The 19,860-nt window shown below is 61.3% G+C and overlaps 2 protein-coding genes across 2 annotated transcripts in view; both read right to left on the bottom strand.

The window, feature by feature from the left end:
- Positions 1-6,490, bottom strand: part of QSOX2 (quiescin sulfhydryl oxidase 2) — a 30,982-nt gene extending 24,492 nt beyond the window's left edge. The window contains exon 1 of the mRNA XM_045803682.2: positions 6,158-6,490. Within this exon, the coding sequence (XP_045659638.1) occupies positions 6,158-6,488 (331 nt within the window). The 5' untranslated portion in view covers positions 6,489-6,490. The remainder of the gene's footprint in view (positions 1-6,157) is intronic.
- A 5,323-nt stretch (positions 6,491-11,813) lies between these two features.
- CCDC187 (coiled-coil domain containing 187) overlaps positions 11,814-19,860 on the bottom strand; it is a 37,265-nt gene continuing 29,218 nt past the window's right edge. Inside the window, exons 17-22 of the mRNA XM_087869667.1 lie at positions 19,479-19,615; positions 16,894-17,348; positions 16,355-16,485; positions 15,896-16,008; positions 15,287-15,363; positions 11,814-14,816 (exon numbers count right to left, since the gene is read on the bottom strand). Coding sequence (XP_087725793.1) covers positions 13,084-14,816; positions 15,287-15,363; positions 15,896-16,008; positions 16,355-16,485; positions 16,894-17,348; positions 19,479-19,615 — 2,646 coding nt within the window. The 3' untranslated portion in view covers positions 11,814-13,083. The remainder of the gene's footprint in view (positions 14,817-15,286; positions 15,364-15,895; positions 16,009-16,354; positions 16,486-16,893; positions 17,349-19,478; positions 19,616-19,860) is intronic.

Genomic DNA, 19,860 nt, shown 5'->3' with positions numbered 1-19,860 from the left:
CCTCCGAGCCAGGGCCCTTTACCAACAGTGAGCACGCCAGGTCCAACATCGGTGCAGTCCCTGGAAAACTAGCTGCCGGCGGAGCCCGTGACACAAGGCCCGATGACACGGAGAGGACACACCAGCCCTCTTTCTTCATAGCTCCAGGCTTTAAATAATGTCTCATAATGGCAGGATGTAGAAGAAAACTAGCCCAGCATGGAAAGTGGCCCAGGGCAGGGACATCGCTGTGCCCTGGAAACACATGCCAGAAATCCCATGCCTGCGGGGCTCCCAGGAGGGAAGACATCTCGCTTGGTGAGCTTTGACCAAAAATCATCTATCCCAAAACGCAGTCCTGCCTAGAACCCAGTCTTTCCTCTTGTTCACAAACTTAAAGGGTCTACTCCAAAACTCCTGCGCTGCCGCGGAGAGACAAGCGTCACTGCCCCTAAGGTTCCTCCCGCCCAGATCCCCACACCCAGGTCCAGCCCTGGGGGGGCTCGCTCGCATCGTCCCAGTCTGACCCTGCTCAGTCTCTGGCCCTCGGGGCTCCAGGGAGCAGCCAGAGATTTTTTAAACATAGAAACCGCCTGGTTAAGGCTGCTCTTCCTTCCTGATGTTCATCCAGCCTACAAGCCTAGAGCCACGGCTCCACCTGCCGCCTGAGCCATCGGAACCTCCCCAGTTCTCCGCCGGATAGCCACGGAGCCCTATCGGTCCTCTGGACGTCCGCCGTCCTGCCTGTCTCAGGCCGTGGCACTGGCTGGGACGTGCCCCGCATCTTCTGAGCCTCACACGCCACCCGGTGCCAATCCAATCATTCGGTTTATTTCCTAGGACTTACGACCTATGATTAGCCTCATTTTCTGTGTGTTTCTGGTCACTGTCTGTCCTTTCCTCTGAGGCACAGGCTCCACCTGGGTCTTGCCTGTCCTGTTCACTGTTACTCGCACCTACCAGAGCCACACAGAACGTACTCGGTACAAGTTCCAACATGCAGCATCAATGCGGGGCAGACATCAAATTCTACTTCCGCAGGGAGCACACTGGAGCACGGATGGGGCGAGGACAGTGCCACGTGCCAGCGCATGGAGGCAGCCGCCCGCCCTGGCTTCTCGGGACTCCCGTCCTCAGGCGTGTCTGCAGTGCTCCCCTCCAGACACAGCACGCCCGCTTGCTCGAACCTGGCCCGGCTGGCTGCGTGGGGGGCGGGCTGACACCTCACCAGGCCTTTGTCTGTCTTGGAAAGGAAGCCTGCCTGTGCTATGCGGGAAGGCTTGTGAGGGAAGCAGATGAGAGAGAATTTCGGTTACAGAGACACCAGCAGTCACTGCACTGGCAGATGGGAGGCATTCAGGGAAACACAAAAGAGACGGAGTCCATTTTACCAAATAAAATGCAAACTATTTCAAAGGTTTAGCTTCGGGGTATGTGCCTCATTCAACTTGTGCCCCTCCTCCTGCCTTCCCACCTGTCTAGATCCCACCACACAAAGGACAGACACACTCCAAACTGAATGCAAACTGCCTGCTTGGGCGACGAAGTCAGGCCACCCCCAACCAAACCCGGGGGAAAGGGGACCCACTGAGAGGCACTGAGGCCTCCAGGGGCATCCACAGGAGGAGTCCGCAAGCCACGCTCTGCTCTGCTCCCAAGCTGGCCCATTTTCAGTACCACAGGCTAAAAAAATACCTGTCAGGCTTCCGCTTCTATGTAACAGCAAACGGAAATTTATTTCAAGTTTACCCTTCAAGCAACTCTATTCTTGACCTACAGGATTAAACCTCGTACCACTACTTGCCAAGTTCTAATAAAACGTCTTTATAAGTCTGATTTGTAGGCAAGCATCAATTTGTCCTAGAAAAGGATTACAGTCTGGAGTCATTCCCCTCCGGGGTGGAAGTGGGAGCAAGAGCAGGGTCGTCTGGAAGGCAGAGCTGCCTGGGGGATTCTCCCTCCTGGTGGTCAGGGTGGTGGGGTCTGCATGTTCCCACCACTGGAGGACGCTCTTTCCCCCTGTGCTGGCCCCTTCCTGCTTGAACAAGGTCTTTTCAGGCTCCAAGTTCAAGTGCAAATTTACGCTATACAGGCCCAGGTAGGGGCGCCTGGGCTCCTTCAGTGGAGCGGCAGACTTGTGATCTCAGCTCAGGTCATGATCTCAGGGTCGTGAGTTCAAGCCCCGTGCCCGTGTTGGGCTCTGCGCTGGGAAAGGAGCCTACTTAAAAAAAAAAAGATATGAGCCTGGGTAGAAATTAAGCCCACATCGTGACGAGCAGAGGCCCACACAAGTTATCTAGAACTTCTTGGAGGTGGCTGGAGAGTCCTGGTGCACTTGGCTCAGTGTCCTCCCGAGCGGAGGCAGGGTCTCCCTGGTGCTCCCACCCCAGCACTGGGTGCAGTGGGGTTAAACTAGCTCTACGCATAGTCCGGGGCAGCCGTTCCAGAGCCCTTGATGGGCCATAGCCTTCCCCGACGCGAGCGTCTCTCCTGCTGAACCACTGAGGCCTCGCGACACTGCCACGGGAGAAAGTAAAAGCCCCAGTCCCCCTGCTCGTCTTCCCGGCACCCTGAACACCTGGGTTCTTGCACTTGGCATCACTCAGCTTGGCGGTGCCACAGTGGTGCTCCTCTGGCCACGGTTATCACAGAATCTGGGTCTCAGGGGCATGTCTCACTCGGGCTAACCACAGCTACCTGGGCAGGAGGTGGGGGGCGCAATAGGCTTTCCTGGGCCCATAACAGGTGGATGTTGCCCCTGCCTGCCTCCAACCCTCTGTCCACCCTCTCCAGAGTCCAGGCAGACTATGGGCAGCCTCCTGGGGCTCCCCACCTCGCACACCCCTGCAGGCTCATTGACCAGTCGCTCCAGCTGCCATCGGCACCCCTTCCCCATCAGAGTCACGCCCACCCCCACCCCCCTGCTGGAACATGGGCCCATGGGGAACACCAAGCAGTCCTAGCTCATCTCCAAGAGGCCTGTGGCCTAGCCAGGTGGGTGGGAAGATCAGCCTAGGTGGTGAGTGAGGAGCTCGAGGGGGACAAGCCGGAGGGAACTCTGGGCAGCAAGACCCAGCACCTGCCTCACGGCCACCACAGAGTGAGCTTTGGGCCCCAGAGCCACACAGCCTGTCGCTCAGCTGTGTGACCCTAAGTGAACAACTCAGCCTCACGTGGCCTCCAGCTGTCACCATCCGTGACATGTGTCACACCAACACCCCCGTGCAGGACAGAAGAGAAGGTGTGTGCTGGAAGTGACTGCTCGCCAGGTCTCAGGCTCCCCTTTGAGCCTCACCTAGAATTCCAGGGCCGTTGGAGAATCTGCCCTGCTTCTGCAAGACAGGAGTCAGTGCCAGACCCACAAGCACAGACGCTGAGGCCTCAGTGACCCTGACAGCGACACCGAGTTGACCGAAGTTTCCACAGCGATACTTCAGAGACAGCTCAGGGGCCGAAAGAAGAGGTGGCATCACACCACAGCTCCGGGCTAAATGATTTCCAGGAACACAGCAGGGTTTTGTTTCACAAAGGATTGAGAAGTGACAGGCCTAAGCCAGGTCCACATAAACACTGGAACAACGTTTGGCTACACCCAACAGTAGACCTTTTGTTTGTTAAGCCACCTTCTTACAGGAAAAACATTTATTTTCAAAATCTTGAAAATGTCAGTGAAGTGCTGAAGTTCAATCCTTAATCTTTTAGAAAAACAAAGGTACTCCTAAACTGTGCCGCAGACAGGGCCTGCAGAGCTGGGAAGGAGCCCCACCCTCTGCAGACCACCCATCGGGCTTCCGGTCTCTTCTGAGCAAAAGGCAGAGTCGTCGTTCCCCCCCCCCCCCCCGCGGCAACAGTGGGAGGGACAGCTTGGGCAAACAGTGCTCCCCCCAACCCCTGGAGACATGACCCCAGGCAATCTCCCCAGGGAGCAGAGCCTGTCCCACTTTCCAGAAGCCTTTGAGATGGGGTGGAGGAGTGGTGGATGGGAAAAGCTGGCTGGACACTCTCCATTTCAAGAGGGGTGGTGAGAGGGGCACCTGGGTAGTGCAGTCATTAAGCGTCTGCTTTCGGCTCAGGGCGTGATCCCAGGGTTCTGGAATCGAGCCCCACATCAGGCTCCTCCGCTGGAAGCCTGCTTCTTCCTCTCCCACTCCCCCTGTTTGTGTTCCCTATCTGGCTGGCTGTCTCTCCATCAAATAAATAAATAAAATGTTTAAAAAAAAAAAAAGAGGTGTGGTGAGAGGCACCCAAGGGGCCCAGTGCAAGGTCTGTGTGCCCCAGGGACTGGACAGCAATTCACAAGGGACTGATGGGGCCAAAGTGGTGACGGGGGAGGGAAGGCTGTGCTCACAAGGGACCACGGGAGCGATGGGCATGTGCTCCCCTGTGGGTGCCCTCGGGGGTGGGGGGAGGGTGCTTCTTCCCAGTGATTCCATGGGGAGTTAGCTGAAATTAGGCACAAAAAGGGCCCTGTGGTAGATCACATAGGAAGCAAAAGCTTAGACTTAGGGACTCCTTTCCTGAGGAATTCTTGTGTGCGGTGGACATCCACGAGGAGTTCATATGCTGTCTTTCCTGGCGCTCTTTCCCTGCAGGTGTCTCATAGGGCTGGTGTCCCTGAGAACAGTGATCCTACAGACTTGGGGCTTGTGCTGACAGGATGCTGGGCCTCCTGCCCAGTTTCTGACCCAGTGGGCCTGGGTTAGGGCCAACAACGTGTTTCTAGCAAGTCCCCAAGTGATCTCTCTTTGGGGACCCTGAGTGGGCCACTCCCCAGGGCCGAGGGCTCTGCCCAGGTGCCCTGCAGCTGTCCCCACCCTCTTTCGGGCCACAGCTGCTTTTCACTTTCAGCCATATCTCCCTTCCGTCTCAGGCCTTCTTCCTGCCCTGAATTGGACAGCATCCAATCCTCTTAAGGTAACCTTATTTAGCTAAAAGCTGAGTTAATCACACCATTAGGTATGGATTTTACCACTCTTCTTTTCTAGAAGAAACCTTCCTTTCAAGTTCCAGGGACAATTTTCCAGGCTCCTTATGTGCTGGTTCAACAACAGAATAATTTGCAATGTTCAAATCTGGTTTACTATATTTATGTTTCAGATACTAAATGAGAAAATCAAAATATGCACAAAACAGGCAACAAATATTTTGCCACAGATACTCCCATTTGCATTTACATATCTGCTTCTGCCACTACATAACAAATGACAACTGAAAAGTTCTCTGTGTTATCAAAGTGCTTGCTTGTTCTCAGAGCAAAGTCTTTAAGAGAACCTAATAAGGAGCCCTCTGTCCACCTCCTAGTCTCTGACCTCGGTTCTCCAAACACTGGGGGCTTAAGAAAACGAGATCAAAGAACAAAGCTTTCAGAATCAAGAATCCCAACACCCCTGAGATAAGAGAAGAACGCATCTTAAAGATAATCATTTACAATTTTGCACAAAAACCCTATTTAGGCTTTTAAGAAGTTTATCAATCTGTCTGGTTAGGGGGAAAAAAAATCACAAGAGAGGAGGATCGAAGACTTAGAAACAAAAGTGAAGGAAGAAAGTGTAGCAATTTGTTATCCTTCTGCCCACAGAAATACATAATTAGAGGTTAGCTGAGCACCAGCTAAACTCCTGCCAAACCTCACACTTGCTGAGGACAGCTCCGACTTCGGAGCCACTGACGTTCCATTTTAAAGCTCAGCCAGCTGGCGGGGAGGGTCCTGCAGACCACCACCCCCGCCCCCAACTCCCCCGTGCAGGGCCGGCCTAGGGATTGGTCACCAGTGGGCAGCAGGATCGTGCAGTTCGGAGGATGTGCGTCTAGGAACGCTCTGCAGGTCCCGGTCCGCCTCCGCAGAGGTCTCCAGCGCGTCCGGATGTCTAAGTTGCCGGCTCACTTAGAGCATCCACCATATGGTCAGCTACCCAAACCAGGAGAGGGTGGCGGGGGAGGGTTTAAAGGGCAGGGGGCTCGGGAACGGAACGGGGATCTATCTAGGCGCCGAAGCGGGGTGTGCGTCAGCAAACCGAAGGACAAAGGCCCGGACGCGGGGTCTCCCGGCCCCACTTGCGCAGGTCGGGCCGCAACAGGGCTTCTGGTGACTCTGCCTCCAGACCCGCCAACCCGCCGGGCAACCCCCGGGGCCGGCTGCGGGGCTGGCGCACAGGGGTCGCGCGCGGGCGCGCCTCACCTCGCACGTCCCCGGCCAGGGCCCGCCAGGTGGGCGCGTAGCCGATGCAGTGGCCGCACCACGAGGAGTAGAACTGCACGAGCCACGCGGCCGAGCTGTTGGCGGTGGCCCCGCGCACGCTGCCGCTGTCCAGCACCCACACAGCGTCCTCGCCCGCGCGGTACAGCCGCGCCGCGCCGCCCGCCCCGGGGCCCGCCGCCGCCGCCGCCAGCAGCACGAGTAGCGGGGGCAGCCGCCGGGCTCGGGCCGCCGCGGCCGCCGCCGGCGCCGGGGATCCCTGGCTGCGCACAGCCGCTGCCGCCGCCGCCACCTCCGCCCCGGCCGCCGCCATGTTGGGAGTGCCGCGGCGCGCCTGACCTTTCACCCTGGCAACCGGCGTCACGTGCGCCGCGCGCGCCCGCCCCCGCCCCCGAGCGCCCGCCAGGCCCCGCCCCTTCCCAGGATCGCCAGATTTGGCAACTGAAAAGGTCCCGCACCCGAAATGCAAATTTAACGGGACACTGTTAGACTTACAAACGATTGGCTGCTGATTGGAAACTCACTTTTAACGGGGGCCCCTGTGCCTTCTCCGGAAGCCCCAGTGTCTGCTACCCTGAGCTTGACTTTTTAATAGGAGGTCTTAACCCCCTTGGACACGTAGCCTGACGCCCCACAGATTCGGATGTGCTGTGGTGCCCAAGTTTGGGGCTTTCCAGTCGAGCACAGCGGATTTCTCTGCGAGCCTGGGAAAGGCAGCTTCCTGTTGTCCCCGGCGCCCGGCGTCCCCCGGATCCGTATCGGAGCGCGCTGGGGGAAGCCCAGCCCCACGCATGGCGGCAGCCTTCCTGAGCAGAAAGGAGGACTCCCGCGGGGGAGGGCCGGGGGCAGCGCAGCCCCGCAGTGCCTGGCCTGGGGGCTTTCGGAGTCTTCTCTGGGCAGGGGGCCCCTGCTGACCGTTTTCCCACTGGTCGGTTTAGGGACTTTTCTATATAAGGCCGCGGCGCCCAGGACCCGGTGGGCATGGCGCTCTGTCCTAGCTTCCCGGGATCCGGGCCATGGTTTAGCCGCACACACTCTATGTCCAATGTTCTGTGTCTTCTTTAGGCCCCTTGGCGGATTCTGTGCTCAGTGGGTGCTTGCCGGGTTTTCAGCAGGTAGAGCCTGACCCCCCCCAATGCTTGTTGATACGGCCTTGCTCGTGCCCCGCTCCCCCATCACCAGTGGATTCCTCAGCTCCTGTCGCTGAGTTTTTGCTTAGTTCAACAGACCTGGTTTTTAATTGCTATTCGTTATTGTTAACGAATATCAACATTTTCTCGGAACTGTGTAACCAAACAAGAAAGGAAGTGGGTCACAGAGCAGACATGAGTCAGCAACAGTCACTGGCCTGGTCAAATGCTTATATTTCAGGCCTCTTGGCTCTTCTACAGCCCAGGCAGAGGCAGGGCATGTGCAAAGGCCCTGAGGTAGAAGGGGCAAGCACGTTGGAAGAACAGCTGGAGCAGAATGAGCCGGGGAAGAGGGAACCAGAGAACCAGCGGAGAGGAGGTCTGGAGGGGGGTCCTCCATAGCCAGGCTGCCCTCTAGGGCCCTGGCTCTGAAAGCCATGTGGCCACCAGAGGATTTTGAGGAGGGATGTGGTTCTGCCCTTCTGGCTGCCGTGTAGGAGGGGGGGAGGTGGGAAGCAGGAGACCAGTGGCGGGCCATCACAGCCCCCCAAGAGATGGTGGGACTCAGGTGAGGGGTGCATGGCAGTGCCAGTGACAGGGTCAGACTTTGGGAGCATTTTGAAGGTAGAACACATGGTGGATCAAATCCGGAGTGTAGACAGAGGGGTTGTGTCTTCCTGCAGGATTTTGGCCAGAGGAGCTGGTAGAAGGAAGTTGCTCTTGACCAAGCTGCAGACTGGGGAGGAGCGTGGAAACCTGAGCTTGTGTGGGACCTGCTGCTTGTGCTTCCAGGGGTCCCTCCTACTCTGCTGGGGCCCGTGGGAGCCCCTGCGGCTCTCGGGGTGGAGTCCAGCCTCCTCTGGGCCTCCCCCCATCCCGCCTCCGCCCCCTCCACCTTTGATCAGGTAGGCCTCTGCCTGGGAGGCATGGCCACAAAGTCGGGAGACGATGGTTGAGCAAATGGACCAGCAGTCTGATCACCCAGCTGGCGAAGACGGCCAGCCGAGCTCCTGCAGGCCGCCATGCAGGCCCCTCCCAGGAGGGGTTTGACCCTGAATGCGGTCTCAGCCGGCTCAGGCTTCCTAACACAACCCCACAGACCGGCATTTCCTGAATGTCGGACATTCGCTCATCCCAGTTCAGGAGGCTGGACGTTCCAGAGCAGAGTCCACAGGCTCGGCTTCCAGCGAGACCCACTCCCTGGTTTGCGCACAGCCGGCCACCTTCCCGCCATGTCCTCCCGTGGCCTCTCCTCTGTGTGCACGCATGGACAGAGGGAGAGCGAGCTCTCTGGGGCCTCTTCTCATGAGGGCACTAATGCCAGGGTGGGGCCCCACCCACATGACCCCATCAAACCCTGACCACCTCCCGAAGCTACCTCCCAGCACCAGCACATTGGGGGTTAAGACTTCAACGTAGGAGGGGCGCCTGGGTGGCACAGCGGTTGGGCGTCTGCCTTCGGCTCAGGGCGTGATCCCGGCGTTGTGGGATCGAGCCCCACGTCAGGCTCCTCCGCTGTGAGCCTGCTTCTTCCTCTCCCACTCCCCCTGCTTGTGTTCCCTCTCTCGCTGGCTGTCTCTATCTCTGTCAAATAAATAAATAAAATCTTTAAAAAAAAAAAAAAAGACTTCAACGTAGGAATTCTGGGGAGACACAGTTCAGTCTGCAGCAAACACCCAAAGCCACCTGGAGGGACTGTGCCGTTCCCCTCCCCGGGGTGCAAGTCCCACCATCACAACTCTCCCCCAGGGCTTGCGTGTTCCCATCCAGGTGCTGAGGGAGCCAGAGGGGGGCTTTCTGGGGGGCAGCCAGTGGGGGTGCGTGCTGGCCCCACTGAACTGCCTTTGGGGTTCTCCTGTTCCCTCCTTGGCCGGCAGGAGGCCAGTCACCTGCTCTGCCAGCCACAGTCCCAGGGAGTGCCGGCTGAACCCCCCTTCCTGCCGTGGGGGGAGCTCATCAGGCAGGTGGCAGCAGGGTGTCCCTCCCTGGGCCCAGCCCCATCCCACGGGGGCAAGGCAGCCTGGTGCCGCTGACACCGTGAGCCCCACTGCGGCCAGTCAGCATGGCCGGGTGATACTTCACCCCAAACCTGCTCGGTGACGTGGAGCCACCGTGGCACCCGGCTTAGCCCAGCACGGAGGGGCCGCGCCCTGAACTGCAGGGTCGGTTGTAAAATGCAGCCAAATTCAGAGACATTGAAACAAGGTGGGGGGGTCGTATCAAACATCGAAACAAGGTGGGGGGTCGTATCAAACATCGAAACAAGGTGGGGGGGTCGTATCAAACATCGAAACAAGGTGGGGGGTCGTATCAAACATCGAAACAAGGTGGGGGGTCGTATCAAACATCGAAACAAGGTGGGGGGTCGTATCAAACATCGAAACAAGGTGGGGGGTCGTATCAAACATCGAAACAAGGTGGGGGGTCGTATCAAACATCGAAACAAGGTGGGGGGATCGTATCAAACATCGAAACAAGGTGGGGGGATCGTATCAAACATTGAAACAAGGTGGGGGGGGGTCGTATCTTAGAGTCTGAGAAATGGGGCAGCATTGCAGTTTCTGTTGGCTTTCCAGGCCCTGCTCCAAGCCCCACGACCCCAGCCTGGCACCCCGGCCCCGGCCCCCAGTCTGCAAGAGGCACCTGCACTCTGCGGGCGCGCAGCCCGCGGCAACTATGCCGCTAGGGATGAAACACACGCCGCCAAGGGGAATTGTCAGACGCCTCCAGGAGACAGATGGCTCCAATTTCACAGGCATTCGACGGTGGGGAGGTCTGCATCTCAGAGTGAGGGATTGGTGTTCCTGTTTTACAGAGGGGGAAACTGAGGCTCAAGGGGCCAAGTACTGTGGTTAAGGGCACATGGCACAAATTAGACAGCAGGGGTCTCCAACCTGGGTGCCCCTGACGCTCAGGAGGGGCCGGGCAAAGGCGCAGGTCCTTCCCTGCTCCCAGGGCCATGGCCACACCAGCTTGTGTGGCCAGATGGCGCGAGCCCCGGGATGCAGAGCTGCTGAGACTTTTCTGCGCCCCACAGACAGGGCGGGCTCTGCATGGGGCAGAGAGAGGGATCCAGCTGCAGCCCAGACTCTGGAGTGGGCCCTGCCCTCCAGCTGGCATTTGGTGTCCAGGCGGAGCTGCTCAGGACCACCCCCCATTCTCCAGAAAACTTCTAGAAGGAGCATTATTCCAGAGCACTGCCACGTGCCAGGGACAGAGCCTGGTGGGGACAATCCTGTGTGTCCTCACGATGACACCTTGAGGAGGGCAGGGACGGTGGACGTGGAGGCAGGGGGACAGGGGTCCCTGCCACGCCCCCAGGAAGAGGTGGAGAGCAGGATTTGGGACAGGCTCTGAGCATCACAGCGGCCCTGCTGGGTCATGTTACAGGCTGGGTGGACGCAGCCACCGGAGGGAGGAAGCCCCTACAGGGGAGCAGTCGCAGGAGCCCTGGGAGGGCCAGGGGTGCGGGGGGTGTGTGTGCCCACGATCCTGTCCTTGTACCTCAAACCGGCAGTCACATTTTGCAAATGCTACTGCTGGTCCTAGCTGTGCTCATGGGGATGGGGGGAGGGCCCTTGCTGGGGGCAAAGGTACACTACTGGGGGAACAAATGGAGAGGGGCAGCTTGGCGTTTGATGCCTGGCGGAGGGTGGGCAATGTGGGACTTGTAGACCTTCTTCTGGGGCCCGGATGCTTCCTGGGGAGTCGGCCCGGACAGGTCTGACCTCAACTGGGTTTGCTTGGGTGCTCAGCCGGAGAACCCGGCCCCGGCGGACCCAGCCGCTCACTCACCTCCCACCCCCGGGGGCCAGGTGCCCCGGGCACAGAAGGCACCAGCCAGATGGGCACTGTGTGTCCCCCCGGAGTGCACGCAGCTGTCCCTGCTCCACTCCTGCCCTCCTGGCCCTCAGCTGTGTTTTATAGGAGCGGCCGTTACGGCCACTCAGGGTAAGGGATCAAAAGGCCCCGTAAAGCTGGTCTGGTGTTTGGGATCTGAAGCGCTGAAGGCACATTGGGGGCATTTTATGCAGGAGTTGCGGGTAAGCAGGGCAGCTGAACGAGACAGATCACTGGAAAATTAAATGTGGGCTTTAACTGAGAAATAAGCATTTTCTATGAAAGATAATGACTTCTCTGGAGGCTGGTATCAAGATTTATCTGCCCAAGAGGTTAGTAGGGACTGGAGCCAAGGTGCACGAGGCCCCAGCAGCCGGTGTCTCGGTGTGGAATTCTTGTCGGCTCAATAGACCCCAAGGCCACAGCCGCGCTCGCACTCCCCGGCTGAGATCGGGCATCAGACGCCTTCCACGGAGCTGACCTGAACAATCAGTTATCGTAGAGCGTGGCTCCCCTGGGACCCCGCTGTCGTGGGCGCAGGGCCGCCGGCGCAAGCGTGTCTCCTGCTGGCCCCCAGGGAAGGTCATTCTGGAGGGTCCAGCTGGGAGCACAGCCACCCCACGGCAACCAGAAAGGGGGCGATCGAGTTTGAGGCAAATCTGCAGGGTTTTGATGTGGGAGATTTATTACCACGCCAAACACGTGTGTGTAAAATACATAATTCCTCTCACACGGCCTCGTAAATCCAAAAGGGTCAGCAATAAATAGAGAAAAATAAAAAATTACGGACTAATTTGTTCAGAAAACTAGAAGGAAATCAATAAGAAAGCTGTAGCTCAGAACCTGTTTGGAAATTGTGTCTACAGAGCGTGAACACGTCCCCCCACCCCCATCCAAGCCTCTGCTGGGCGAAGGCAGCACCAAGGGTCTTCGCTGTGCCTCCCCGAGCCCTGAACCGGGACCAGCCAGCATGTGACAAAGGTGGGTCTGGCCAGCAGCCGGCCTGGACATGCGGCTACCCCAGAGCGGGGGGCCTGGTGGAGGACTGCCTGGAGGAGGCCCCTCTCCAGAGCTAGAAAGTGGAGGGCGCAGGCTGACCTCGGGGTTCTGCCAGGCCAGCTTTGGAGACGTCTCCCATCGAAACTGCAAGCCACGAAAGTCTGGGTCTTCCAGGAGGTCCATAAGTGCAGCCAAGGGGATGAGCTCCTCTCTTAAGGCTGCAGAAGCCCAAGGCCCCGGATGGGAGGAACCCAGTCCTGAGGGGTCAGCACCCCACCCACACCCCTGAAGACGGCCTGTGTCCCCGAGGGCTCATTCGACAATGGACGGCCACCAGGGCAGGGTTCTGGTGTCTTCCAGAAGGAGTCCTGAGCACTCAGCGAGGCTTTGGCCTGCCTACCGCCGGAGGACAGGATGAGGCTTGGCTGGTGGGCTTTGGCCCTTGAGCTGGCAGCTCCTCTCACGGGCACGGCTGGGTGGGCCCGTAGGCAGGGCCTCAGAAGCCAGCAGCGCCGGGGGTGTGAGCAGGTGCAGACCTGCCCCGGCCACCTCCACCCCGGGCTTCCCCCCAACCACCTTTCACCTTCCTGCCTCTTAGGCTCTGGGGAGCAGGGACCCTTTCAGGCGCCTGACGGAAGCAGCGGACCCAACGCCCGGAAGAACACAGAGCCCACCGCGCTTGCCGTCACGCCAGCATCCAGTCGTTGGCTTAGCATCAGATGACCACCCGCACGGCCAGCGGCGGGTGGCTATGGTGAGTGGCCGCTCTGCCCTCAGGGGTCCAGGCCTCTGGAGCCTCCCGCACGCGCGGGCACACGCAGGCACAATGACTCCGCAGTCACGGGTGTCTGTGTGTCACCGCGGGCCCTGCACTGTCCCCTCAGGAGTCTCGTCAGTCTGGGGGACACACCGGGTCAGCCTCGGGAGACGCCAGCTCCGTCAGCGGGCCACTGGCTGGGCCAGCTCTGAGAGCACAGCTAGCGAGTCACACAGGATCCTTCTGGTGAGCTGGCTGGAGACCAAACCCACCACCTCGGCTCCCTCCACGCCGGGTACGTCTGCACAGGGGCCCGCGCCCGAAGCAGGAGCCGGGCCGCCCTGCCCGGTGCCAGACAGCCCCGTCCTTCCAGCCGCCAGCAACATTGGCAGACCCTCCCTGGCCACGTAGGCCACTCTGGATGGGGTTGGGGGCTGCACTGGCAGCCGTGGGAGCCCTCCCGCGGCACCACCTGCCCCCACGCACTGGCTGCCCACAGCCTGGGCTCCCCCATCAGAACACAAGTCACCCAATTTGTCCCCAAGGCTTCCACCCCACCCACCTGCTCCGGGGCAGACCCCTGACCCCTGGGGCCCCGGGGACAGTGCCTCAGGCAGGCCCTCCCCAGACAAGGAGGGCAACTCCCCAGTTTTGACGGGGGCATCCTCCCCTCGGGGGCCCAGCGAGCCCCCAGGAGATGTGGCATCTTCAGGTGGGGGAGGGAAGTCTTCTGAGTGGAGGCTGCTGGCGTTGGCCTCGCTCTCTGCTGGGAAGGGGGGAGGCAGAAGAGGGAGGCTGACGTCCCTATGGGTGGAGGACGGAAGGTCGGCACTGCTGTAGGACAGCACGTCATCCACGGGGGACAGGATCTCAGGCAAGACCCCGCTGGCCAGGGTGGGGCAGGCTTCCTCTGGGGCAGGGGAGTCTCCCCTCCCCCTACACCCAGGCGCCCAGCCCTCGGGGGTCCGGGCCACCAGACCTACAGGGTCCTCAGGAGGAGCCCGCAGGCTCACGGGGAGTTCAGGCTCAGACCAGGCCTGTTGGGGTTTCCTGTCATTGGATAGACTCAGGTCAGCGTCCCCAGGCCCCTCTGGGCAGCCAGCTGAGGCCGGCAGAGGCCCAGGGTGTCCTCCTCTGCCAAAGTCCACCACTTCGGACGCCGAGGACCCCGAGGGAGAGGAAAGGGACGGGTCTAAGTCACTGGAAGAAGAGGCTTTGTGTGGGGGTGGCGTGCAGGTAGCCCCCCGCGACACCTGTTTGGCTCTTTCTGTATTTAATCCACTGACCAGGCTCCCACTGGTTGCAGAAGCTTCCTCCCTCCTTGCAGAAGGAGGTGCAGAGCAGGGCTCCGGGCCACTTTCCAGGAGGGAGGAGCCTCCCGCAGGTGAGGAGCACCCCGAGGCCGGCTTGGCACCAGGGCCTGGCTCGGGCAGGTTCTCCTCGTCCCAGACCTCGCTGGATGCCTCTGACAGCTCTGACCCCGACCTCGAAGAGGGGGCTGTCGGGAGAGGCAGCAGCCAGCCCGCCTGCAGGAGGCCTCCACCCGGCGCCGGGCCTCCTGCCTCCGCCGAGGAGCCGTGCCAGGGACCGGCCCCGCTGCCCTCCAGCCTCTCCCAGGCCACCCGCCTCTCGGCCCGGTGGAGGCCCCCGGAGTCTTGAGGAGAGAACTCCCCGGACCAGCGGGCGTCTGTGTCGGGGGCCTCCCCCGCTTCCCAGTCTGACAGGGAGGTGGAGCCCCCAGAAAGCCGCACCAGAGTGGCGGACACTTTCTGAAAGTCCTGGAGAGAGCCACAGGACAGCCCGCTCGCGGAGGACGCGGCATGGGACCCCGAGCCGCTCCGGGGGGTGGACTCACACTCGGACTTGGGACCCAGCTCCAGGGGGCTGCCGGCACGCGGCCTGGGTGGTGCGGGAGCTGCAGAGAGCGGAGTGTAGGGGTGAGGCCCACAGTCCTCACACTCTGTCACCCCCGCAGCACAGGGACAACCGGCAGCCCACACCCCACGGCCCCTAAGCCAGGGGCCCAAACCAGAAAAACCCAGACGGGTGGAAGAAAAGTCCACAGCGCCAGCGTGGCTGAGCCCCCGACTCCACGCCCAGCACCACAGGTAAGGGAATCACGTCTGGGCCCGTCCAGCGGCTGCCGTGGGCAGGACTGAGGCTGGCTTTGCCCTGTTCTGTTTCCCCGAGGCACAGGAGGCTCCGGACAGGGTCTCTCCCTACGGTCACTCACCTGCCACGCAGGGCCGTGACAGGAGGGTGGGGAGTGGGCAGGGCTCCCCCGTGGGGCTTTGGGAGAAGGCTGGCTCTGACTGAGGAGCTGGTGTTGGCTGACCCTGAGTGGGGATTCGTTCTTGGGCAAGGCAGGGCCTTTCGGGGCATCACCTGGAGTAGTAGTCAGCCGGGCGGCTTCCGGCCGAGAGAAGGGGTCGCAGGGGGCCTCCTGCCAACAGGTCTCTGTCCTGCAGGCACATTTGTGGGGATGTCCCAGGGGCTCCCCGGAGAAGGCCCCATCCCCCCAGCTTCCTCCTCACAGCTCAGGGCCTCTGCAAGGGCCTTCAACTACCCCATAAGCTTGACAACCATCTGCCAGGCATCTGCCCCTATGGAGGGGCCATCAAAGCACAGGACTCCCCAGGTGGGGGCCAGGGGCCCTGTGTTTAGGGGTTCTGGCCTCAGTCCCTGCTGGCTCAGGTCTCTGGGGGTGTTACCATCTAAGAGGCTCAGAGGCACATATTCCCTGGAGGGGCCCCTCCTACTGCCTCCACCACTGGATCTTGGGCCAATTCACCAGGTGACATCTTTGTTTCCAGAGGGGGTCAAACTCAGGAGGGCATGGGGAGGGCTGGGGGTGCACTGGGGGCCCAGGCCAGGACGAGGGGCTCCAGGAGGGAGTCAGGGTCTCTCAAGGAGAGGACAGGCATCTCCATGCCCCAGGGCCCTGACCCCTGCCTGAGGGTCCCGCCAGCCCAGGCAGCCCTCCAAACCTCACACCTCTGTTCCCCTGATGACCAGCTTTCCATTTGGGGAGGCTGCTCCCTGGGGCGGCTGGCAAAATCCAGCTCCAATTCCGACCCTGCTGGGCTTAGGCTGCCTTCAGCCACCTGCTGGAAACATGTTGGAGAAAGACCGCAGCCGGGGTGTGGCATCGGTCTGTGGCCCTTGGCTGTGGGTAAAGCCCCTATGCTCCCGTGACTATGGTTAGGAACAAAGAGATCCCCTTAAAGATGGCCCTGGAGACCCCCAGTTACCAGATACCCTCCCCCCGCCACCCACGCGCTCCAAGGACCCCTCAACAGATGAATCCACCTGGGAAGGGCCAAACAGGCTCCATCCCCTCCACACCCTCCACGGGTGGACAGGGTGATCCGCCCAGCCAAAGTCACATGGTAGGACCCGACAAAGCCAGGCCAGGCCCCCACTCTGCCCTCAGGGAGTGCAGGGCCGACTCACGCTGGCTTCCGAGGGGCCGCAGGGACCCCCTTCGCCCAGGGAGTGCTGGTCCTCGAATTTCTGCACAAGGCTTTCTGTCGGAGGCCAGGTCTTCTCCTCCAACAAGGGGCCGGGGTTGGGTTGGGGCTCTCCTGTGAGGCAAAGGGACGGTAAGCATCGACAGGCACGGAATGGAACACAGGATGTGGACAGCACGGTGTCCAGGAATCCTGAAGCCACGTGAAACAATCAGCCTCGGGAAACGGGCACACCACCTGAACTCACCCCCCGACATACAGAGGGGGAGACCGAGGGCAGGGAGGAGCACCCCTCGCCGGCCCACCCACGCTGCCCGGGAATGGTGGTGGGGGCGTGTGCAGGGGACCCTCCTGCCGGCACGGCTCTCACAGACGGAGAGGTGGGGATGGCCCCGTCGCACAGCATGGGCGAGGCTCCCTGGGACGCAGGTCTGCCTGACCTCAACCCGGTGCTGCCCCAAGTGGCCAGGGCCCACTGACAGTGACCGTCGGTCCTCGGCAGCTGCTGCCTTGCCTGGTTACCTTGGTCCACGGGGCTCTGGCTCTCCACCAGCCGGCCCCCAGCATGAGGCGTGTCCTCTCCCCACACAGGCCTTGGAGGTGGCTGGTGACTGTCAGCAGCTGAAGTGGCCTGGAGGGGTGTCCCGTACTCCTGCCCAGTGGGGGGGCTGCAAGGCAGAGTGCAGAGGGGCTGCGACGGCCCGTCTGGGCTGTGCCCTCTCCAGGTGACGAGCCCTGACCAGGACACTCCACGAGTGGGACAGCATGCGTCCAGGGCACAGCTGTGGACGGTGGCCGAGTGGTCAGCACATGGGTGAGGTAAAACAGGGCCTGGGCCCTGCCCACCAGGCAGCTTCCCAAGTGGGGGCTGTTGCCCCCAGATGGGGCCATTGCTGGGGGCTGACGGGGCACAGGTACAGTGCTGGGGCATGCTGGGAGGGAGGTGTCCCCCAGCACAGGGTGCTCTGTCAAGATTGCTGCACAGAGACCGGCCACTGGGCCCACCTGAGCTCTGGGAGGCCAGGCAGTTTGGAGGCCTGGACACCACACGCCCAGACCCGCTGCCATGCTCCGGGCACACGGACGAGCATCAGGAACCCCCCCGCCCCTGGCCCCGTCATCACAGCCTCAAGGAGGCAGCTGGGGGGTCAAGGCTGCCAGGTCTCCTGACCCCTGGACCAAAGGTCAGTGCTGGCGGGGAGGCCTGCTGGGACACCGCCGACACTGTCTCTGGCTCGGCTTGCCTTGTTTCTGTTCCCTCTCCCCCCAGGCACTCACTACAACTGGGCACAGCCGGCTGCCCACCCCCGGGGTGGCCCTGAGCGTCTCCCCCGAGTGGGGTCACAGGGCCATCCTTAGTGCCTGTAATCTTGGGCCTTTGAAGGAGGAGACAGCTCAGGGTCTGCAGCTCTGACTTCTCTGGGGCAAGGCCTGGGGGGCAGCTGTCCGCAGTGTCCCAGATGCAGGCCCCTGCCTGGCCCCAGGAGCAGGGATGCGGAGGACAGAGCAGGGGGCTGTGCCTGAGCCCATCGCCCACCCTCAGCACGGCCTCGGGAGCAGGACAGGCTAAATAACCTGGAATGGGAGCCCCCTCTTGCCCTTTGAAAGGGTTGTTGTCCTCCCCACCCCCTCCGCACACCCAGGGGCTCAGGCCAGGAGCGCTGGGGGGCGCTGAGAGCAGGGAGTGGCCCACGGGCACTAGGTCAAGGCTGCACCTGGTCCTGATCCGCTGTGAGCTCTCCTGAGCTCCTCGTTGGAGCAAAAGAATGAAGTACGTCTGTTCCCTGCGTGGCGTGACCTCCAGCAAAAAGTCAGATGTTCCCTCAGTGAGGGAGGGGGTGCTTATAAGAAACCCGAAACTCTTCCTCATATGTATGCAGGCTCTCTGTTCCCTAGCTTTCCAGCAGTGGCTCCTGCCTCACTGGTGTGATGAGACAAGCAAACGAGGCCTGGCCGCTAGGAGGACGGCCGGCTCCCACGGGGCCCAGGCCTGCCCACGGCATGTGCTCACGGCCCTGCCCACACAGCCTTCCCAGCGAGCTCCCGGGTACCCAGAGGGTACAGTCGGCCTGGAAGCCTCTTCAGAGATCCCGGGCCTGGCAATCGATAGCAACGTGAAGGGTAGATCAGTCCATGCTGAGAAGCGCTCTCACGGGGAAGCCAAGTGGGGCTGGTGGCCAGGCAGCAGATGGGCAATGACCCCCCTGCGCAGAGGAGGCTTGCAAAGGGTCCCCCACGTGGGAAGAGGGCCGCTGGAGGCGCCGGTGCTCCCACAGGCAGGCAGGGGCCCCTGTGAAGGCTGCTCCTGGCGGGGGGCCATGAGCCCTTCCCGGGGTGGGGGCTGCCTCCTGCGTCCTCACCCCTGGCTTGCTGTGATTAGAGTCTGGCTGGTGGGCAGACAGCCCTGGGGCCATTTTGTTAAGACAGAGGGAAGGAGGCGTTCCGAGCACAGGGATGTAGGACACTCTTGATGGGAAAAGCAGCTCGCTCTCTCCCACAGCAGGGCTCTGGGTCAGGTGGCACCGGTCATCGGACTCCCCCTCCGCCCTCACGGTGACTCAGCCTGGGCAGGGCCCTCTCGTCGGCCATGAGAGGCCCTTTTGCTGCAAAACGAGGCCAGTGGCCACGTGGCCAGGCCTGTGAGAGAAGGCCCGGCTGCCACAGCTGGTAGGACAGCCCCACACCAGCCTCGGAGGGGGCTCCTGGCAGCTGGGGGGGCCACACTGCCCCTGAGCAAGGCCCATCTACTTGCTTTGTCTCACTGCACCCCACCTGGGGATGGTGGCACCCCTGTCCCCATTTCACAGATGAGGAACCGGGCTCAGAGAAGGGAGGACACCCCAAGGCTACACCCGAGCCAGCAGCCCAGCTAGGAATGAGCCAGCGCCTGCTGTGTCCCTCCCACTGGGCCAGGGCCGCTCTGGCCTCTGCCCACATTCCCATGGGCCAGCCAGCTGGAGCGGGGCCTCCTCGGGGTCCCCAGGGCCGCCCTCCCCTCAGCAGGGCAGAGAGGTGCAGGGCCCAGCAGCCACGAGCACCGGGGCCATTCAGCACAGGAAAGGCTTTTAATGGTGAGCACGGGGCCAGGACTGCCGGTGACAACTCACTGTTGGGCTCGTGGGCTCTCGGGGTTTCTCCAGGGGCTGTGGCTGGTGGGGCTGCTAGGCCCACGTGGTGTCGAGGGGCACGATGAGCCCTGCGCCGGCCCCTCCGTCTGAGCGGGCTTGACTTCGGGGCCAGAGGTCTACGAGAGACAGCACGGGGCGGGGGCTGTGTGAAACACATCGGTCTCACCTGCTCTTAGGAGAAGCAGGGGGCGGGCTTCACGTGGCGAGGCCGCTGGTCGCCTGGCGTGGGGTGCTGAAACAGGTGCTCCCGCCAGCTGCAACAGGCGGTTCTAACCTCCCAGAAGCCCTGCATCTGTGCTAATAGCCCCCAGACAGGTGCAGACATTGGGCCCAGGGCTGGGGAGTCCTTGCCCGAGGCTGC

This window comes from Ursus americanus, chromosome 18, assembly GCF_024610735.1.
Source record: "Ursus americanus isolate L20-20 chromosome 18, mUrsAme1.1.p, whole genome shotgun sequence".
Classification (NCBI taxonomy): Eukaryota; Metazoa; Chordata; class Mammalia; order Carnivora; family Ursidae; genus Ursus; species Ursus americanus.
The sequence above is the reverse complement of the archived record's forward strand: the minus strand, read 5'-3'. Positions and strand labels throughout refer to the sequence as shown.